A 23,579-nucleotide genomic window follows, 5' to 3' on the forward strand; every position below is an offset into this window, starting at 1 on the left:
GCATGGGGCAGTATTACAAATTTACCGGCAATGTAGCTGCCGGTAATTTGTTATACCCTTAACAAAAGCCCTTGACCCTCAGGTGGAAATGTACCTTTTCTTCATCTTCTGGACCTCTCGTGATGTTGCCCCGTCCCCTTTGCAACACAACCCCTGTGGCTCCTCCCCTTTTGTGTCACGGCCCGCCCATTTAGTTCCGCCCCACCACTGGCTGGTCATTTTTTTTTTATAAAAAGGTGGCAACCCTACCTACCCCCCTACCCTACATAGACCCCCCTCCCTGCTCCCCCCCAGCCTAAGTGTTACCCTGGGTAAATGCCCCTAACTCTTCAATCACCCCTCTTTACAGATTCAGAGCATCAGAGTTCACAGGCGCCATCTTCTTCTCTTCGATAATCTTCGTGAAGTAAGCGCTGTATCGGCCCATGCACAGCTGGATCAGTCTGCCGGTTTATTAACAACTGCGCATGCGCTGAAGTCACGGAAATTACCGAATCGCCAGAAGAAGACCCGAAGATTAATGAAGAGAAGAAGATGGCGCCCGTGAACTCCGATGCGCTGAATCTGCAACGAGGAGAAGGTAAAGAGTTAGGGGCATTTACAGAGGGTAAGACCTAGTCTGGAGGGAGCAGGGTCTATGTAGGGAAGGGGATTTTAATGTAAAGGGCTTGGTGCCCCCTGCGTTGGGACATGCAAATTTGTGTTGCCAATTTGTACTTTTTGTGTATTTTATTACATTTTCCCCTTAGTGCCTTATTTATCATTCATGGGCAAGGTGCCAAGTGCAAAAAAAATGGGTGTTAGGGCTCTTACACACGGCCATTTTTGCCTGCGCTCCCCTGCGTTGCGATATCTTCCGTTCAGCCGCAGGGGATTGCAGGAGTAGACGCAGTCAATTATTTTGAAGTGGGCTGTACTCACACCGATGCATGTAAGCGCCAAACTCAGGTTGGGACGCAGAATTTTGCATTTCACCTCCGTTCAGCACATACATGCGTTTGTGTGGGTACAGCCCCCTTCACAATAATTGATTGTGTCTACTCCTGCGCTCCCCTGCAGCTGAACGGAAGAAAGCGTAACACAGGAGAGCGCAGGCAAAAGAGCCCTCACACCCATTTTTTTTTGCACTTCGCACCTTGCCCATGAATGATAAATAAGGCACTAAGGGGAAAATTTAATAAAATACACAAAAAGAACAAATTTGCAATAAAAACGTGCATGTCCTAATGTAATAATTTTCATTAGGATTCGTTATTGCATTGCAAATCTTAATTGCCCATTGCACACGATCACAAACTATAACATTCGCAATTGCTATCCTACTATCATGTGAGGGGCAAAGTGTTCACAATGGCAAAATTTTTCACTTTGTGAACATTTATTTGCATTTCGAATGATTTTTGCTTTAGCAACCAAGGTTACATTCCCCTATAAGTGAATAAAGTAGAGAGTCACATGGCGCTTGTTTTGTTATCAGGCCAAGAGATTCCAAAAGAAGAAAAGGAGAAGAAAGAGAAAATCTATGAAGAAGAGAAGAAGGATATCCACGGAGAAGCAGACGGAAAGCATAAATTGAAGAAACGATCCAGGAGTCCAGATAACAGCCCAGCTGGTAAGGAGAATAAAGTAGAGGTAGATTGCTGGTGTTCCAACAAAAAACTGTTTTTTGCACAGTAAAACAAAATGTTATTCTAAACAACTTTCCTATAAACATTCATTTTACATTTTCAGTATACTATAATTCACTGTAATTGCTATTAAAGCGAGCATTTGTCTGTCCTGGCTCTAACTCCTGAAACAATGTTGCAGACTCTTTAAAAGACCAGACAAATTAAACTTTTAAATCGCAAAATCTTAATTAAGAAATAAGTTACCGAAACTCCGATTGCTCTCCTCTTCAGAAAGTGTTCGGGCGATCCATCGTGCGGCACTGGATTTCTCCTCCCTGCCTTCCTTATAGGAGATAGCCAGGGAGGAGAAATCGAGCACCACACGATGGATCGTCGCAAGGACATACCGTTACATGCATACATGCACATATATTGGTCCCTGATCCTAACTACTGGTGCAAATGTTCCTTCTATGTGTGAGCTTTCAGGGGTTTATGGGAGTTGTAGCTGAAAAACAGATCTGCTTTAAATATATTTAACTTCAGTTGGGAAATAGGTTAATCCGCTATACAAGGGGCAGAGTTGCCAGTCATTGTAGCAGGAAAGAGACAGTGAGAAGCCGGCAGTTACGCTGGTGCAAGGGGGTGAAGGATAAAGGTGGTGCAAAAGTGTGATTTGGAAGGGGAAGCAATAGTTATAGGAGCCATACATTTAGGGTTGCCACCTGGCTAGTAAAAATTATGTTTGATCCCAATGTTCTTAATAGGGAAAAAAGATAAATAAATAGGAAGGCTGGTATTTTTTTCCAGAAAAGGTGGCAACCATACATACATTGGGAATGAGAACTCAAAGAAAAGCTCCAAAATGGGGTATTAAAAAAGGTGTTGCTAGAGAAACATTTGGTGCAAAAAGTTAGAGCTTCCTGGTCTCCTTCACAACAACAGAGCTATGTGGTTGAGGTAGAGAAAGAATGGAGGGAAAAATATATTATATGCAAAAATATGAGTTTTCAGGTGAAAAGTCTGAAAAAAATAGTGAGAATCGAATGTAAAATCCGAAAAAAAACCGTGAAAATCTGATTTTTCTTCCTGCAAAGCATATTTTCGGGAAAATGTAATAATAAATAAGCGTAAAAAAACCCGAGCGGATTGGATCGGAGTTTGTAGCAGAAAACATTGAGATAAATTTGGACTTTGATAAATAACCCCCTTAATGTCTCTCTGAATGGCAATATCAAAACCAGAACATTTTAGATCACATAAAATTTAAGGGCATACAAAGTTACACCCAGCTGTGACCTTATGCACCAAACTCTGCCAATTTCGAATATGCCCCATGCATTTCCTGGTTACTAATATGGGAATGTACAAATAAAACAGGGACAACTGAGAGGTTTGAAATGGGACCTAAGGAAGACTGCATCTTACAAATGAGGTGACACTGTAACTATTCAGACATTCATTGAACATTTCTTGAATGAACTTTACTTTTTTAATACTCTAGATGGAAGAAACCAGAAGAAGATTCGAGAGGAAGCAGAAACAACACTGCCCCTTAATATCAGCAACTACCGCCTTCTGAAACAGCTAGGTGAAGGTAACTTTGGCAAGGTAAGTGATGGGAAAATCTACTCCTACTTTAAGTTGAGATGCCAGTTCTTGCTTTGTCCAACACAATATATCCTTCCACTTATGCAAATCAATGATCAGCATATGCATGGAATAACTCTAATGTGATAGGTCGGCAGGGACCTCCTGTGCATGACAAGCTATTGATTTGCAAAAGAGGAGATCATATGAAAGTACATACCCAGGGACCTTTGCTTGTATTCTGTATCATTTCGTGCAAGTGCACCTTCCCAGAGGGCTGTTTAAAGGAGAAGGAAAGCTACGGAGGCATTTTATTGCCAATAGATTGGCTACAATAGTGCAGGGTAGAATGCTATATTTATTCTGTAGAATGTTTTACCATACCTGAGTAAAAACCTCTAGAAGCTCTCTGTTTGTTTAGGATAGCAGCTGTGGCATTAGCTTGGTGTGACATCACTTCCTGCCCGAGTCTCTCCCTGCTCACTCATAGCTCTGGGCTCAGATTACAGCAGAGAGGGGAGGGGGGACAGAGGAGCAAACTGAGCATACTCACGCTCGGGGCAAGGAGGTTTAAGCTGAAGGCAGGAAGTCTGATACAGAAGCCCATATGTACACAATAGAAGGAAAGAAATGGAGTGTTTCTTTTGACAGACGACTCAGAGCAGCACTAAGGGTTTACTGGTATATTTAGGTGGACCTTTCTGATAAGGCTTACTTAGTATTAACCTGTCCTTCTCCTTTAAAGGAATGCTCAGGGGATCTTCAGTGGGAAACTATATAGTGCATTGAGCATGTAAGCTCTAGGTTCATGCATTGCCTTGTTCCCTTATTGTTATCTTCCATGAACTCTAACAAATAGATACATTCAAAGTAGAAAACATTAAAAGATCATTTAAAGGGGAACTATGTCTTTAAGGGTCCAATATTCTTTCAGATACATTACTGTCAGTCTGTAAGGAAATTGTGAGTCTAAAGTGGAAGTGTACGATACTTCATTGATCATCTTTTGGTATGAAACTAAACCACAATTCCTTATATAGCATTAAACAATATAAACCGAGTAACCATTTAAATCCTATTTAACCATAATCAGATTTAACCCATGAATCATGTCAGCTAGATACATACAAGCGACCGAGCAATATTTTCTTCATTTCCACTCTTTTCTCTAGGTGATGTTGGCATCTTATGTCATCAAAGACCAACTGGTTGCAGTGAAAATCATCGAAAAGAAACGGGAGAACATCTTCAAGTTTGTCACGAGAGAGGCATCAGTTCTACAGCTTGCAGACAGATGCCCATTTCTATGCCGGGGAATGGCAACATTTCAAACTCAGGTACAGGGTAGTGAGTTTTATTAGGGTCTCATTTTAAAGGGGTGGTTCGCCTTCGAGGTAACTTTTAGTATATTATATAGAATGTCCAATTCCTAGCAACTTGGTCTTCATTATTTATTTGTTATACCTTTTGAGTTATTTGCTTTTTTCTAATGACCATTTCCAGATTTCAAATAGGGGTCACTGACCCCATCTAAAAAACAAAACTCTGGGAGGCTATAAATGTATTGTTATTGCTACTTTTAATTACCTAGTTACTTAGTTAGATTGGGTTGAAAAAAGACCAAAGTTTATCAAGTTCAACTCCTTCAAATGAAACCCAGCATCCATACATACACACACTGACCCCTCCATACACTCACATAAACAATATATACTCATACACTAACTACAGATTTTAGTATCACAAAAGCCTTGGATATTATGCTTGTAAAAATAAAGGAATTTGGGAGCACCTTCCATCAAGGGAGGTAAAAAGTGGTGTGCAGGGTCAAATGGTTAATAATGTATAAGATATTATATATACAATATTATGCTTGTTCTAGAAATCATCCAAGCCACTCTTAAAGGAGAATTCAACCCTTTACCAAAAAAAATCCCTACCCCCCACGCCTAGCTGCCCCCCCGGGGGGAAATGCCCCTAACTTTTTACTTACCCCCCGGTGCAGATTCAGGCATTGGAGTTCACCGCAGCCATCTTCTGGGTCTACGTGGGCTAGGGGGTGGGGTTTTTTTTTTGGTAAAGGGTTGAATTCTCTTTAAAAGCATTACCAGATCAGCATCAGAACATCACCCGGCAGTGCATTCCACAACATCACTGTCGTAAAATTTATTTTCCTCTAGTCTGAAGGGGAGGCCTCTGGTACGGTGATCCTCTTTATGGGTAAAAAGATCCCCTGCTATTTGTCTTTAATGTCCTCTAATGTACTTATAAAGTGTAATCATGTCCCCTCGCAAGCACCTTTTTCCAGTAAAAACAACCCCAACAGTCTCCCCTCATAATTTAAGTCTTCCATCCCTCTAACCAGTTTAGTTGCACTTAGTCTCTGCACTCTCTCCATTACTCATCTTTCTATTCAGGCCCTCGCATATTTATATTCCTGTCTCTTATTCAAATCAGTGCATGGGTTTCTATGGTAATTTGGACCCTAGCAACCAGATCGCTGATATTGTAAACTGCAGAGCTGCTGAATAAACTCAAAAACCACAACTAATAAAAAATGAAAACCAATTGCATCTTGTTTTAGAATATCACTCTCCACATCATGCTAAAAGTTAATTTAAAGGCGAACAACCCCTTTAACTTGTGTTCTGTTACTAATACAATTACCATATAGCATATTAGTATTTATTATTTGTTAATTAATGTAATGCTGCTACTAGAGATGTCATAATAGGATGTAGTATACTTTTCAGGATAGGTGTGGTAGTATTTGAGGGTTATATAGTTTTATTGTATGGGTTTCATATGAGCACATTTTACTATGGGAATTATAATGGTAAAAAAGATGCTCTCGCACTGGGGTCATTCGGTTCTAAATTGGGAACTAGAACTGTCCATGCATTTCAACTATATAAGGGTCAGACTTAAATTTGTTCTAAATACTTACATCTCATATATTTGTGCTCTCCTCTGTTTTGTTCAGCTATTGAAAGAAACATCAGTATGGCAGGACCCTTCCCAATATTATAATCTATTCCTATTAATATAATCAATATATAATCTATTATTAATACTAGAATATTGTGTTTAACGCAAAGTAATTATTACATTATTTTACATTATATATCCAATTCTGTGCCTCACTCTCTTTTATATTTTGTATCTAGTCACTCATGCTGCTAGTGCTGGAGTATATCAGTGGCGGCACACTGGATGACCTCATAAAGAGCAGAGGACGTCTGACCAGTGACCAAATACTGTAAGTAACCAAATAAGTAACCTGCGTCTTGAGGCAGAAGGACCTAAAACATTATGGATATCATAGTGTCACAATCTGCAAGTACTTTGTATATTATAAGTATTAAATACTGCAATTTGTCTTTTGTTTTTTCAAGGTTTTATTCTTCAGAACTAGCAGTAGGTTTGAAGTTCCTGCATGCAAACGGGATCGTGCATCGGTAAGGAAACGTTAAATCCTCTTGAAATTCCTTTCTCTTTATACATCTGAGCATAATTCAACTCCCTCATTTTACTAATGGCAAACATGATATACCATATAAATCCACTGGAGAGCAAGTCAAACATTCTGTATAGTATTTATTTAGAGATGCATAGCACAGCCTCTGGTGCAGTTAAAGAACACTAATTTGAAATCAGCCTATTTAGGGTCTGGTCACACGGGCAGATTCGGGGAGATTAGTCGACAGGCGACAAATCTCCTCTTCTTCACGGCAACTAATCTACCCGATCTGCCTTCTACGGGCTAAAATGAAAATCGCCTGGGGGCAGGCACACGGAGCGCTTCGTTTTCCGAAGTAATTGCCTCACGAGGAAACTTCGGGCGACTTCGGAAAATGAAGCGCTCTGTGTGCCTGCCCCCAGGCAATTTACATTTTAGCTGGCGGAAGGCAGGGGAAGGCAGATCAGGGAGATTAGTCTCCGTGAAGAAGAGCCTAGGAGATTTGTCGCTTGGTGACTAATCGACCCGAATCTGCCCGTGTGGCCAGACCCCCACACCAGATCATGTGACATGAACCAAAAAAATGTTTTTACAAAATTCCCAGTGTACACCAGCTCCATATTGTGGCCAGGTGTAGTAACATGCTTTTCAGATACCACCATAGGTCTATCACATCACTAACACATTGGTAATATATAGGGGCAAATTTAATTACCTTTGAAGTTGCGCCAGCGTTGGCTTCACCGCACTAGATTCGCCAGGACGAAGATCCGAAGTTGCGAACAAGTTACAGATCGTCCAGGTCATCCAGATCGTTAGCAACTTCGCCCTTTAGTAAATTTGCCCCATAGTATTTAGCAATCTCAATTATAAATAAGGTATAATATTCCTACCCTCTGGTAATATTCAGTCCATAGTATATTATCCATATTACTTCATAAGGTAGCCCAGGTGGCTAAAAATCAGTGAAAGAATTTTTTGATTAGGAAATGCTTTGTTTGCAATAAAGTTACAAAAAGCATTTTAAGCTCCATGCTTCGTTCATTCCCTTTGGTTCAGTGGTATTTTGTATCTCCCCCTCTACTTGGCATTTCAACATGTTGTAAGGACATCCAGAGTAAACTCGCAGCATTCTGTTTTTCATTAAAAAAATGTCTTCCCACTGGGGTATGTGTTTTGTTTTATTAGGGTCAAAGTTTGTAATAGATCTTTTATGTTCCCCAATACTGAGTTGGACAGCTTGGCCTACGTACAGTTTGCCGCATGGGCATTTGAGGGCATAAATGACATGATCAGTGTTGCATGTATAGTAATTCTTTATGGGGATCTTATTTCCCTTGTGTGGATGTGTAATACTCTCCCCCTTTATGATGGAATTGCAACTTCCACAATTAAGACAGGCAAATTTACCATTCTTTGGTTTTGCCAAAAATCTGGATTTTTTTACTAGAGTTCTGCCCTTACCAATGCATTGGCTGTGTGTGTGGCTTATGTATGAAAACAATGGGCTATCTTTAAAGGCTTTTTCAAATGTGTAATCTTGTCCTAAATTCCTTTTGATCAAACATGATATACATTGTTCTACATATTTGCCTTATAGTGACCTCAAGCCTGAGAATATTTTGGTGGATGAAGACGGTCATTTGAAGATCGCTGATTTTGGCCTTGTGTGCACCAACATGTTTGGATCAAAGACTCGGCGTGGAATTTGTGGAACACCAGGTTATATACCCCCAGAGGTGAGAATATTAGCTCCATACTGCTACACAATATTTCTTATTATTTTAAGTGACATTGAAGATCCTATGCAACATGGCCTTCCAAAGCTCAGGCCTCAGTTACTTTGTCCTTGAGTCTTTTCTGGGTAATTAAATTTTTATATTTCTTCTCAAGGTTTTATCAAACAAGAAATACAATTCAGGAGCTGATTGGTGGTCGTTCGGTGTCACCTTATATGAAATGGCCACCGGCACATTACCATTTCCACGGACAGGCACGGAGCAAGAACAAGTAGAAAGGATTATAGGTGGAGAGCCTGAGTATCCTGAATTCCTTTCTACTGAATTGCGTGACCTCCTACAACAGGTTAGTAAAATGGCAATGAAATTAACAGAAATTGTAGTAAATGCTAAAAAGCTATTTTCAACATAACATACAAGTTTAAAGGTATTTAGTCTACTGTTACAGTTGTGACTGCTAAGTTGGGAAGCAGCCACTGTGGGCACAGGCCCAATATGTAATCACATTCTTAAAGTAAAACTAAACTTAACTAAAGAAGTAGCTAGAAATGTTGTACATGATGTTTTGGGCTTCTGTACCAGCCCAAGGCAACCACAGCCCTTTAGCAGTAAAGATCTGTGTCTCCAAAGATGCCCCAGTAGCTCCCCATCTTCTTTTCTGCTGATTCACTGCACATGCTCTATGCTTCTGTCACTTACTGAGTTTAGGGACCCACTCACAATATACAGTACACAGAATAGAAATGTCACAATGTATGGCTTTGGCCAGGTGTAGGAGGAATATAGTAAAATCAGTACTGTGAGCATTTGACTGTAAGTAGTAGCTTCTGGTTCTTACTTAAGCTGCTTATCTGCTGAGTGTGGCAGGAAAAAGGTGAATTTAACAACATTTAAGGTGGCCATAGACACACAGATCCTATCGTACGAATAGAGGATTCATACGATTTTCGATCGCGTGTGGCGTGTGCCGACATCTTTCGTCCGGCGGAGATCGGTCGTTTGGTCGATCGGTCAGGTTTGATTTTGACCCGACCAATCCCGCCGGAGCCCACGGCACATCGTAATCGGATCGTTCGGCCATAGGGCTGAACAATCAGATTACACCCGATATAGCCATGTTTGTTAATGGCATATCGGGGAAAGATCCACTCGTTTGGCGATGTGGCCAAACGAGCGGATCTTTGCATCTATGGCCACCTTTAAAGACATTTTAAGTTACAAGCCTCCAGGACAAGGTAAGGCTGGTAAGGGGACCCTTGAGTATGGGGATAGTCTGAGAGCAAAGTTCAGTAGTAGGTGCTGTAAAAGAGGGATAATCAGCTGGGTAGCTTGAGCACCATAGAGGAGTTTTAGCAGCTTTAGATCCCAAATGGTTATTACTAGTTTTATATGGAAGGACAGCTCATCTGGTTCTTATTCATAATGACATTCTAGATGCCATCAGAGATCACAAGACATTACCTGGGAACAAGTATACGAATTTTTTGTAAATATTTTACTGAATGAAATGTAGCCATGCCACATATATACAATATTTTATATAACTATTCATTTTTTGCTTTAGCTCTTGAAGAAGAAGGCCGTCCAACGCCTTGGGGTATATTCCGACATCTGTGACCACCCATTTTATTCCACAATTGATTGGGTGGAAGCGGAGAGAAGAGGACTGCTGCCCCCTGTTATACCAACTACAGTAAGTTCATAGCGTTAATGTGGGATACAATTCATAGATACATACGTTTTTTTTCTATATAAAATTTGTTTTGCCTCAAAAGGGTTGTTCACTAGATTAACTTTTAGTATGGTATTAAAAGTAGTATTCTATGTCAGTCTGCATTACAGCTTCATTTCTTTGTATTTTATGAATAATGTGCAGCTCTTGGGTTTGGAATTTTAAACTGTTCCAAGGTTTTAATTACCCTACTAACTAGGATAATAAATTTGGAATGGTAAGTGGATAGGAAGGATTCTGAATAGAGGGATAAGCTAGGAGAAATAATAAAGAGCCGACCGATATCGGCAGAAGACTTGGATATCGGTCGGCTCGTCGATCAGGCTGGACAGAAAATTTTGATCGGGTGCCTTTGAAGTGCCTTTGTCAGTACTAAATGGTCAGATACAAGTAGAATTCTATTGTTTGTACAGGTATGGGACCTGTTATCCAGAATGCTTCTGACCTGGGGTTTTCCGGATAACGAATCTTTCCGTAATTTGGGTCTTAAGTCTGCTAGAAATTCATTTAAACATTAAATAAACCCAATAGGCTGGTTTTGCTTCCAATAAGGATTAGTTATATCTTAGTTGGGATCAAGTACAAGCTACTGTTTTATTATTACAAAGAAAAAGGAAATCATTTTTAAAAATTTTAATTATTTGGATAAAATGGAGTCTATGGGAGACAGCCATTCTGTAATTCGGAGCTTTGTATATATCGGGTTTCCGGATAAGGGATCCTATACTTGTTGGATCGTTAAAGGTGTTGTTCATCTTCCAATCACTTTTTTTCAGTTGAGTTAATTTCAGACCGTTCACCTTATTACTTTCCATCCTTTACTTTTTACTATTTTCCCAAAATTGAAGTTTAAAGTTTAATGTTCGTATCTGTGGGGTTTCAGTCTGGCAGCTCAGTGATCCAGGAGCATTCTGAACTGTTACAATTTGCTACAATTAATTGATACAATGATACAATTAATTAGTTAAACATTTCTTAGCAGTATATGAGGAATATTAGCAACTATTGTATCAATTTAATTCACTATATTTCTGGATCAGCTAACAGATCCGTTTGGCTACTTTCACTTACACACAAATGTTGTGTTGATGGTTGAATGCAAGTTTTTTTCTCAACCTCATCTACTATTATACTGTATTACTTTGAAACTGCAGTAAAAACGCAGCTACTGTTTTTTGCAAGGGGACCAAAATATATCTGCATTATACTTTCTATATATATATATAATAGATCTCCCATAAATGACAGTTAACATATCCCTTGTGTTTTGAGTGAAAGTAGACCAATAAAGATGCTTTTATGTTAAACAAGCCAATCATTAGCCCTGATTTCCAGTAATGTGGAGGAACTGAACTTTTTCTATAATTTTGATAATAAAAGAGTGCTATGCATATTATTTTCAAAATAGTCTGGGATTTGTCCATGTCAAGTGAAAAATGACTTAGTACTTAACCATGCAGTCTGTGGGCCCATCCATTAGTAGTTCTTAAGTCAGACCATGTATGGGACAGATTTCACATTGTAGTGCATTTTTTGACAAAAAAGCCTCCCTGTGTAACAGGTAAATTACAACGTTTGCCAATGCTTATAATATGAGGCTGAATCAGCTATTTCTCCGCCAGTAGAAAATCACAGATGAATAAACTGCTGATGTAACATTATACTTAGCCTACCCAAACCAAGAAATCACCCTCCGCCTATGTCTATGACCACCTTTAGAAGCTAGCTGTGCATACATAGTAGCTGAGATTTAAAAGGACACACAACAAAACCATACCTCCCAACTGTACTGCTTTTAGAGGGACAGTCCCTCTTTAAACAGCTCAACCTGCAGTCCCTCGTTTGTACTGGAAAGTCACATTTTTCTCTGCACTGAACAGCCAGAAAAAGAAACAAAGTTTCTAAATTAATTGGCTTTTGGCAAAGAGCCCAGAACAGCCACAGCAGCAGATAAGATACTTTTGTTACAATTTTGAGATAAGCAAATAAGTAATTGTAACAATACAAGATAACAGGTCCCTTGGGAAAACATTAAGCTGGCATAGATTTTTAAAAGATCTTTTCGTTATCATGAGACCACGATTATCTCGAAACGATCATTTAAATGTACGATTTGTCCATCAACTTAAAAGACCATTTCAAGCGATATTGCCAGGAAAACTGAGGTAAGCTGCCTGCTTGGCCCTGCAAACATAGATAGATTGCACTGGGACCAATACATTTTTTTTTAACCTAGCCGATCAATTTTCTGACAGATGTCAGATGAAAAATCGTAAGATGCGCGATCGTTCGATTCTCACTAACCTCACGATAATTTGATGGATTGGTCGGATTGTACTAAAATCGATCGTTCACCAACGAAAAATATTTGCGTCTATGGGGACCTTAAGACTCACCGCTTAAGGGGCAATTCACCTTCATTAGCAAAACTGTAATAACTGGTAAAAAAATACAAAAAACAACATGTTCAAACTTTCATAACCTGCCAAAGTTTGTAAAATGAACATGGTAATTAGGTTGTGTATCCACACAAATGGGCATGGTCAAAAAATGGGCGCCAACTTTTTTGTCCCTTTTTTTATTTCCAAAATGTTCGGAGGGATGTAAAATCATGTGAAAATGTACCTTTTCTTGAAATACTAATAATATAGCAAAAACAGTTATTTAAATTTGTTGCACAACATGTTTATATAGTTGGGCAAAAACACTATAAAGCTTTTTTGGGAAAATTTATCAATTTATCAGAATGAAACATGAGCTCTGCCGTGCTTTACCATACGCTCATGGCAATTTAGAATAGAATAGAAATATCACAATGGCTACAGAGGAATAATTATTATATAACCATGTATCTTTTTTCTTCCTACAGTCAGTTAAGGGACTCAGTGAGGAAAACATCCCGTTCCCAGAGGAGGACCCCAGTGTGACCCACATGGTCAGCGATTTCAACTACGTTGACCCAAGCTGGCAGGGGTAATTCCTGTTAGTGCCACCACCGAGGTAAACCTTAGAGTTTGACAGGGAATAGTTCTAGACTTAATATGTTCTAATTAGAATATGGATCTGAAGTCTTTATTTCAGAATATCTTTTGCATGTACTGCTAAAGCACAAGTTGCTGCACCGGCCATTGATTTTTAGTCTCTCTTCTCTGAGCTTTAGGCACTATCCCCCATATTTCTGTTCTAAGCACTGTGATATCACCATAGGGATATGGTTGTGGGCGGACATATCCAATGGTCTGGAAATAGTCTGTTATTTTTACATCAGAAATGGATTTCTTTATAAGAAGAGGTCTTGAAGAAGCCTTAAAGTTTGAATTACTCTACTAATTAATATCATGCATCGTTCATACATTATGGCTTATTGATTTATAGTAGGGATGCATCAAATCCACTTTTTTGGATTCGGCCAAACCCCCGAATCCTTTATGAAAGATTCGGCCGAAACCCCCGAATCCTTCATGAAAGATTCGGCCGAATAACAAACCAAATCCTAATTTGCATATGCAAATTAGGGGTGGGAAGGGGAAAACATTTTTCGCTTCCTTGTTTTGTGAGAAAAAGTCACGTGATTTCCCTCCCGCCACTTATATGCATATGCAAATTAGGATTTGGTTCGGCCAGGCAGAAGGATCGGCCGAATCCTCCTGAAAAAGGCCGAATCCCGAAGCGAATCCTGGATTCGGTGCATCCCTAATTTATAGTAATTATTGCATACCTTAACTCATACACTTACAAGCAGAAATCCCATGATTGGTTACTTGTATATTTATTTCAAAAAAGGGCTGAGATTTCTGGCCCAGCAGTACTTTACAGAAAATGTATCTTTTTCAGATTAATCTCATCCAAATCATGAAAGCTGTGCAAATTACCACCAGGACACCAGTAGCACTGGCTTCATCCTATGATATCGGGTAATGTATAACAGCCAAGGTGAGCGAAAACTGATTTTTAAACATCTTAAAATCTGTCTTACTCCACCTACCCGAATTTGATCTTTCTCCCCACATACACCATCTTTCAGCACTGCATGTAATTGCTAGCATCACCACACAAAGCACTTACAGCTGCATTTATCATCTCTGTGTGCTTTCTGTGCCATTTATATCTTACGCAGCTTTTCATAGTTTAACAGTTTTTGTTCATAGTCTCAGTAGCTAATTTTGTTCTATTTAAAAAACAAACAAAAAAAACCAAAAAAAAAACACCTCCCCATCCTTTCATGTTAAACTAACTCCTTGTCTTCCCAGTCTCTCTCAGCGTCCCCGTCTCTCCACATGAACCTACCTTTCCCTATTCCTTGCCAAGCACAGTCTGTTCCCCCCAGGCTTTTTTAAAGCATAGCCTGTTCCCTGCAGGCTTTATCATCATATGTGATGTCATCAGAGGGGGGAGAGGGGTGGGTATTGCTAGTGGCCTGTGACTGGCTAATTTAAATCTATGGCCAGTCACAAGTCTCCAGTGGTTCCCCTCTAATGACATCACAAACTCACCCTGTTAACCTACCTCCCCATTATAACTTGTTAACCAGCCACCCCATCTTTCAATGTAAAGCTAGCCATCCCAATTCTTCGCTAAGCACAGCTTGCTTTCTGCAGGCTCTATAAAGCACAGCCTGTTCCAACAGGCTCTAAAAAGCACATCCTGCTTTCTGCAGGCTCTATAAAGCACAGTCTGTTCTCAGCAGGCTCTATAAAGCACAACCTGCATTCACCAGGCTCTATAAAGCACAACCTACTTTCTACAGGCTCTATAAAGCACAACTATAAAGCACAACCTGCTTTCTGCAGGCTCTATAAAGCACAACCTGCTTTCTACAGGCTCTATAAAGCACAGCCTGTTCTCAGCAGGCTCTATAAAGTACATCCTGCTTTTTGCAGGCTCTATAGCACAGCCTGTTCCCAGCACACTCTATAAAACACATCCTGTTCCCAGCAGGCTCTATTAAGCAAGCCTGTTCCCTGCAGGCTCTATAAAGCACATCCTTCTTTCTGTAGGCTCTATAGCACAGCCATTCACCAGGCTCTATAAAGCACAACCTGCTTTCTGCAGGCTCTATAAAGCACAACCTACTTTCTACAGGCTCTATAAAGCACAACTATAAAGCACAGCCTGTATCCTGCAGGCTCTATAAATCACAACTTGTTTTATGCAATTTATCCAAAGCAGCCAGGTTTTATAAACCACAGCCTGTTTTTCCCAGGCTTCATAAAGCACAGCCTTTTTTCCTTGCAGGCTTTATCATTATCTGTGATGTCACCAGAGGGGGGGTTGGGGTGGGCATAGCTAGTGGCCTGTGACTGGCTAATTTCAATCTATGGAAAGTCACAGGTCACTAGTGTTTCCCCTCTAATGACATCACAAACAAACCCTCTTAAACTACCTACACATCTTCCCTTGAAATATCTCCTCATCATTCCTACCCATTATTATACCTTATTCACAAACCTTCTCATCTTTCCATGTAAAACTACCCTTCCCAATTCTTTACCAAGCATAACCTGATTTCTTCAGACTCCATAAAGCACAACCTGTTCCTGCAGGCTCTATAAAGCACAACTTGTTCCCTTCAGGCTCTATAGAGCACAGCCAGTTTCATGCACTTTATCAAGCACAGCCTGCCTCCTCTAGCTATATCATCATTTTTGATGTCATCAGAGGGGGGAGAGGGGTGGGTATTGCTAGTGGCCTGTGACTGGCTAATTTCAATCTATGGTCAGTCACAAGCCACCAGTGGTTCCCCTCTAATGTCATCACTAACTACATCTAACAGCAGCTGATTCCCTTTTTTACTACATATTATGATCACATAGGATTTTTAACTTTATAAAAACTCCCGTCAGTAATAAGCTCCCCATCTACTTTTTTCAAATAAAGTGATTACTGACTAGAGAAATCGGTTCTCCAGAGTGATATCTACAATTTGTGAAAGTTTGGCAGTGCCTTAATCTGAAGGTGAACCCTGTTTATCTGATAACTAAGGATCAATTCATCCACAAAGTGTGTATACCCCATCTACATCTCCATTTTCTTCTTTTAATCAGCCTCCCCATCTTTCCACGTGAATCTACCCTTCGCTATTCATTGCCAAGCACAGCCTGTTCCCCCAGGCTTTATAAAGCACAGCCTGTTCCCCGTAGGCTCTATAAAATACAACCACTCTCATGCACTTTATCCAGTGCAGCCTGTTTTGTGCAGGCGTTTTAAAGCACAGATTGCTTCCTCCAGGTTTTATCATCATCTGTGATGTCATCAGAGGGGGGGAGAGGGGTGGGTATTGCTAGTGGCCTGTAACTGGCTAATTTCAATCTATTGCCAGTCACAAGCCACCAGCGGTTCCCCTCTAATGACATCACTAACTATATCCAACAGCAGCGGATTCCCTTGATTTCCAACATCTTATGATGAGATAGGGTTTCTAACTTTATAAGCTCCTGTCAGTAGTAAGCATATTTACTTATACGTCTAGACTCTACACCAATAAATAATTCTGTATAAATAGTGAGGGCTATCCCTTCTTTTTAAAAGTATTGTACCAATTATTACTCAATATAGTGTAGAAATCAACGTACAGTGTACTTTTTTACCATTAGATTAACCCTTTGTTAACGTTTGTATGGTAAAATTGTCCCCTATTCCTCCATGGCCCAGAACCCCTTAAAACCATTGTTATTGTTAAACCATTGACTTTCCCCAACATGAGAAGATGTAGCCATAAATTAGCATAAAGAAAGGTAACACTATATATTCCCAGAATTTACTTTACCAGGATCTGTGATGTTCCCAGAGGAAGGGTGAACAGTTGGGCATAGCTAGTGGCCTGTGATTGGTCAGTTATCAATATATGGACGATGACAAGCCACTAGTGGCATCCCTCTTATAACATCAGGGCCACCATCAGAGGAGCCCGGTCAGTTTTAGTAGGGCCAGAATAGCAGATTACCATAACCCAAATTGCCTACATTCACAATATCTCTTTTCACCTATGCTAGAGATTCCCAACTAGTGGCTCGTGAGCAAAGGCGACACGGCAACAATCCATCGTGTTGTGCTCAATTTCTCCTCTCTGGCTATCTCCTATAAGGAAGGCAGGGAGTAGAAATCGAGAGCCTCAGGATGGATCGCCCAATCGCTATCTGAAGAGGAGCGCAAGCGGAGTTTTGGCAAGTTATTTCTTAATAAAGACTTTGCGATTATAACGTTTAATTTGTCCTGTTGTTTTTTTTTTATGTATACTAATGAATTTTTTAAACATTTTTTTTTATATTACTGGTCCTAAGTAACGTGCAGGGGAACAGTGTGGGAAGTAGTGATTTGAGGGTCAGGTAAAACCCAACCCACGCCTAACCCAAATCTGAACTCACCGCGCCTGCCCACGCCCAATTTCCGATTTTATAGACCGTGAGAAGGCGCATGTCTATTAAAGCGGAAGTCAGAAGCTGGCAGTGTAAGCTGGCGGGAGGGGAGAGCATGAAGAAGAGCTCAACCCGGACCAGCCCGTCACCTGCAAATGGAGGTGCGAGGTTGGCCCGACCTGCCCGACCCGTGGTTATTGGGCCGGCCCGCACATCACTAGTGGGAAGCACAAGGGGGTGGGAGTTGAGGAAATTTACTGCTGTAAAAGTGGCAGTATTTTCTTATCAGTTTACACTTTTTAAGCATTTAACCCTTTCTCTTTTAAACCCTTCTCTCACTTAAGACTTAAGACTTAATATATGAAGCTGACTGCATGCATACTCTGTGTAGGGGGGGCCTGACCACCAATGGCTTTTTATAACCTGAGGGGGGTACCGAGACTCCAATGGCTTTTTTTTAACTTGAGGGATGTTTACCAATCTAGCGCTGATGTCTGTGTGGCCATTTCATTGTGGGGTGGGACTTGGGGCCAGGCTGGGGCAGAGACCATGGGGCCCAGAGAAGTTCAATTAGTGAGGTCATTAAAGGGCAACTAAAGTCTAAAATAGAATAATTTTAGAAATGCTGTATTTTGTTTACTAAATATAAACATGAACTTACTGCACCAGCAGCCTAATGAGACAAATGATTTATGCTTTCAAAGTTGGCGCAGGGGGCTGTCATCTTGTAACTTTGTTAGACATTTCTACAATATCAAGACTCGCACATGCTCAGTGTGGTCTGGGCTTCAGTTGGGAGGTTAAGCTTAGGGATCGTCATAAATTATCAAAACAGCACAAGTCAAATAATATCTGCCATAGAAGCCAATACAGCAAGACTGATTTATAATCAGAATATAAAGACTGCGCTGAGTCTGGATACAAATCTCTACAGGGAATCCAACAATCCTGCCCGAGTTCTGGGAAGTAAGGTGGGGGTGGGTTAGGTGGGGGGTGGGTTAGGTGGGGGGTGGGCTCCCCTGCCATTTGAAAGTATGATGGTTTACCTGCAGAGCAGTTTGGGACCGTCTGACAATTCCTATCCACAGCAGTAAAAGAATGGGGAATTTCACTGCATACAGTCAGGTTTATTATAAAAACAGTAGACATTTTTTAATTAAAGTATATTGGAGATAGATTTCTTTTTCATTAAAGAAAGTAAAAATGGGATTTTATATTTTTGACTTTACATCCCCTTTAAGGAAGGAAGGAAATCAGCAAAAGTTGTGCATGCTGGTTATAGGGTATTTCTCTCTGAAAATCTGAGTAAAATGGGTTGTTGCAGACATTGTTCAGAAGAACAGCATACTTTGATTAAAAAGTTGTTGGGAGAGGGGAAAACATATAAAGAAGTGCAGAAAATGTTTGAAAATGTGTGAAAATGTTTTAAAATGGAAAAACATCCATTTGAATGGATAGAAGATTAGCCAAAATAGCAAAAACTAAGCTAATGATCAGCTCCATGAAGATCACAGAAGATCTAAAGTGACCTGTGACACGGTTACAATTAGAAGGCACCTATGTGAAGACAAACTATCGGCAAGAAGCCCCCGCAAAGTTCCATTGTTGAAAAAAAGACGTGCTGAAGAGCTTACAATTTGCTAAACACATTGACTGGCCTAAAGAGAAATGGTGTAATGTTTTGTGGAATGTTGAAAGCAAGATTGTTCTTTTTGGGTCTAAGAGCTGCAGACTACCCCTACACTGTGAAGACAGGGAGGCATGGTGGCACAAACATCATGATATGGGGATGTTTCTCATACTAAGGTGTTGGGCCTATTTATCACATACCAGGGATCATGGATCAGTTTCAATACATCAAAATACTTGAAGAGGTCAAGTTGCCTTATACTGAAGAGGAAATGCCCTTGAAATGGGGGTTTCAACAAGACCACACCAGTAAATGAGCAACATCTTGGTTCCAGACCAACATGATTGATATTATGGAGCCAGCCCAATCCCCTGACCTTAATCCAATAGAAAACTTGTGTGGTGACATCAAAAATGCTGTCTCTGAGGCAAAACCAAGAAATGCAGAAGAATTGTGGAATGTAACAGGTGCCAGAAGTTGGTGGACTCCATGCAACACAGATGTGCAGCAGTTCTCAGAAACACTGATTATACAACTAAATATTAGTTCAACGAAGAATGCAGACACTTTTATTTTTTGGAACATCCTAATATTGTTCACTTTGTAAGGGAATAACACAAATGTGATACATTTTTCTTTATGGTTTGATTTGGAATAGATTTGGAATAGAATATGCTGTGTTCCCAATCCATCTTCATGTATGAAATAAAAACTATTATAAAGATTTTGAGCTTTATTCGCTTTTTTAAACACACTGCTGTTATTCTGACACACAACTGTATATAAATAGATTTATGTAATTCATACAGTATTTTTCTCATCGCTGAGCACCTGCATCTCACCAGCTTTTTTTCTTTGGACCTTCACATTTACATTGTCCCCTGGGATGAGATTAGTTTAGGGCCCCACTGGTGTGAAGTGTGGGGAGCACAATTAAACTTCTGCCACCATTCTGTTCCCCTCTACATGGGTTTGGGTGACAAGAGGGAGTTACTCCTCTGTTCTATTGCATTTTACAGGGGAAGCTCTTGTGGGAGCCAAATTTGTGTGGTTTGGGGTACCTTGCAAGTGTGGAGGGAATAGAATTGCCCCTGCTTGTATTTTTTGACCCTCCCTGTCACCATTCTCCTGTTGTTTTACCCTGTGTCCAATGCTCACACCATGGGCTTCTGCTCTGCCACACTCTCTCCTTTTCATTCGCTTGCCCTCTTTCATCACATTTCAGTATGTTGCTGGTGATTGGTGCATTGGGTTGGGGGCCACATAATAGTCATTCCCTTGAATGTTGGGCACAGAGTTTGATCCAGTGGCTGCAGTTAAGTTAGAGGCAGGTGGGCTGCAGACAGATGTTGGGTAAGAAGGGCCTGTTGATGATCAATCTGGTTTGTGGTGGGGCTCACAGCATAGTCATTCAGTTGGGTGTTGGGAGGCAAGATTCACTCAAGTTTCTTCTCTGGAGGAGTCATACAATCCAGTGGCAGAAATTAAGGCAGAGGCAGGCCAACAGACAGAAGCTAATACAATTACTTAGGTGTAAATATTTGTTTAAATTGGGCCACTTCATTAAAGGGATTCTGTCATGATTTTTATGATGTTGTTTTTATTTCTAAATTACACTGTTTACACTGCAAATAATTTACTCTATAATATAAATTTCATTCCTGAACCAAGTTTTTTTTTTTAGTTGTAATATTGGTGTGTAGGTGCATCTCGGATAATTTTGCCTGGTCATGTGCTTTCAGAAAGAGCCAGCACTTTAGGATGGAACTGCTTTCTGGCAGGCTGTTGTTTCTCCTGCTCAATGTAACTGAATGTGTCTCAGTGGAACGTGGATTTTATTATTGAGTGCTGTTCTTGAATCTACCAGGGAGCTGTTATCTGGTTACCTTCCTATTGTTCTGTTGTTAGGCTGCTGGAGAGATGGGTTAATCTCACTCCAACTTGCAGTACAGCAGTAAAGAGTGACTGAAGTTTATCAGAGCACAAGTCACATGACTGGGGCAGTTGGGAAACTGACAATATGTCTAGCCCCATGTCAGATTTCAAAATTAAATATAAAAAAAAAATCTGTTTGCTCTTTTGAGAAATGGATTCAGTGCAGGATTCTGCTGGAGCAACACTATTAAATGATGCATTATGGAAAAAAAAAGTTTTTACCTTGACAATATCCCTTTAATTACACCAGCTCTTTCCACAAAAGACTCTAAACTGTTACAATTTTGCAACATTTAGTTGATACATTTCTCAGCTATTGTATCAATTCTAACGGCTGCCTGTAATAAAATCCAGGGATTCTGTTCAGCAGGGACAAACAAGAAATGTATCAACTAAATGTATCAATTTAAAACATTATACAGGGTCGGCGACCCCTCCTCCCAGGAGCTGCTTTAGAAGGTGAAAAATTACCCTTTACACTTCAATATTAGAAAATAGCTCACACAAAGAAAATAGAAAGTAACTGGGAAAAGTCTTTATTTCTGGGGAACTATCTAAAAACAACTGAACTGAAAAAAAGTGCTTGAAGGTGAAGAACCCCTTTAAAGAAGCTTCATATATTCATGGTAATTTGCCTTATTGTCCATTGGAAGACAAAACAAATGATTTGTCGCTAAAACTTTTTAAAAAGCATGGGCTACTGTTGTTTCCGTGCGCCCTGAAACCAGCCACATGGTGCTGAGAGCACATACACAGGGCACAAGTGCATTTCTGTGCAGAGCATGCTCCACATTGGTGGATTAGTAAAGTAAATTTAGCTCCACTTACACTTGCAATTGAATCCAGGGCATCTGTAAATGAGACCCTCTTGTCTTTACTCTCATAATAAACGTCACAACAGAGAACAGACAAAAACATCATCTAGAAACTGTTACAAGCCCCCCCTCTTCATGGAAGCAATAAAATACTACCAACCAAAAAAATTTATTTTTTTAGCTTTTATTACAACAACAAACAATTTTTAGCAAAACTTTTCGGACAACTTATAGTAACTTTTAAGTCTATTTATAACCTAGGTTTGCCACCTTTTTGCTCAGCGGGGACTGGGCAGGGGGCGGGGCTGTGACATCAGGGGCGGTGCTATGACACGGCTAATGGGGAATCCTGGCCTTTTTCCAAAACTTTTGACCCGGACAGCCATTCAAAATACTGGGCTGTCCAGGTCAAAACCGGACAGGTGGCAACCCTTATATAACCTGCCTAACTGCTAGTTGATCCAGAAAAAGGCAAAAAACCCCATCTGAAATGGCAATAGGACCAGTCCCTGGATGAACTTGTACTATGAGCTATCTCCCATAATCCTGTATTCCCTCACTTGCTAAACACCATCCAAACCCTTCTTAAAGGGGTTGTTCACCTTTGTGTTATCTTTTAGTATGATGTAGAGAGCGATATTTTGAGAAAGTTTGCAATTGGTTTTCATTTTTTATTATTTGTGGTTTTTGAGTTATTTAGCAGCTCTCCAGTTTGCAGTTTCAGCAATCCGGTCGCTAGGTAGGGTTGCCACCTTTTCTGCCGGTGGAGACCGGGCAGGGGGTGGGGCCATGATACAGAGGGGGGCAGGGTCATTACATCAGGGGGCATGGCTATGATGCAGCGACCTGCTGATCGCTGTGGCAATCATGGGGAATCCTGCCTGGTTGTCCTAATTTAGAAAACCACGCAGACCTTCCAATTACTGGGCTCAAAAACAGGTGGCAACCCTATCACTAGGGTCCCAATTCCCCTAGCAACCATGCATTGAATTGAATATGAGTCTGGAATATGAATAGGAGAGGCCTGAATAGAAAAAAATGAGTAATGAAAAGTAGCAATAACAATAAATATGTAGCCTTACAAAGCATTTGTTTTTAAGATGGGAAGATGGGGTCAGTGACCCCCCCCCCCATTTAAAAGATGGAAAGCATCAAGGCAAATAAATAATGAAGACCAATGGGAAAGTTGCTTAGAATCGGCCATTCGATAACGTTAACTTGAAGGAGGACAATCCCTGATGTAACAGCCTGTACAACTGATTCAGGGAGTGAATTCCATATATTAACAGCTCTCACTGTAACAAAAAAAAAACCTTCCCAATATTTAGACGGGGCAGGAACCTTCTTTCTTCTAATTGTTTCTATTTCAAAATTTCAGTCTCCCAAGACTGTGTACAGAGCTTTCCTCTAACCGGAAATAGGAAGCTCTAGTTCTTAATGACTGAAGGCGTAGCTGGCCAATCACATTTGTAGCAGTTCTTTTAGTTCTACGCCCCTATTTCGAGGGTTCTCTCTCATATACGGAAAAGGCGTGTGCGCACGCAAGCGCTCATCGTTGACCAATCGTTTTTGTGCATGGGGTTAAGGATCCCGCCCACTGTTAGCGATGGCCAATGAGTGTGAGGAGGTGGGTGGGACATCCGTTGCCAGGGTGCTGGCGGCGGTGTTGCTGCAGTAAAACTGCGGGCAGAGCGGAAGTGGCATGTTTGTCTCA

The 23,579-nt window shown here is 40.5% G+C and overlaps 1 protein-coding gene across 1 annotated transcript; it reads left to right on the forward strand.

Moving 5' to 3' along the window:
* Window positions 1-1,402: 1,402 nt before the first annotated feature.
* On the forward strand, window positions 1,403-14,437 carry LOC108712451 (protein kinase C theta type). Its single transcript, XM_041588019.1, has 10 exons — window positions 1,403-1,612; window positions 3,114-3,220; window positions 4,372-4,536; window positions 6,367-6,458; window positions 6,595-6,657; window positions 8,260-8,398; window positions 8,553-8,744; window positions 9,963-10,091; window positions 13,000-13,130; window positions 13,965-14,437. The coding sequence occupies exons 1-9, from the start codon at window positions 1,456-1,458 to the stop codon at window positions 13,105-13,107; spliced, it is 1,152 nt and encodes a 383-aa protein (XP_041443953.1). The 5' UTR covers window positions 1,403-1,455; the 3' UTR covers window positions 13,108-13,130; window positions 13,965-14,437.
* Window positions 14,438-23,579: the final 9,142 nt, after the last annotated feature.

This window comes from Xenopus laevis, chromosome 3S (genome assembly GCF_017654675.1).
Source record: "Xenopus laevis strain J_2021 chromosome 3S, Xenopus_laevis_v10.1, whole genome shotgun sequence".
Lineage (NCBI taxonomy): Eukaryota > Metazoa > Chordata > Amphibia > Anura > Pipidae > Xenopus > Xenopus laevis.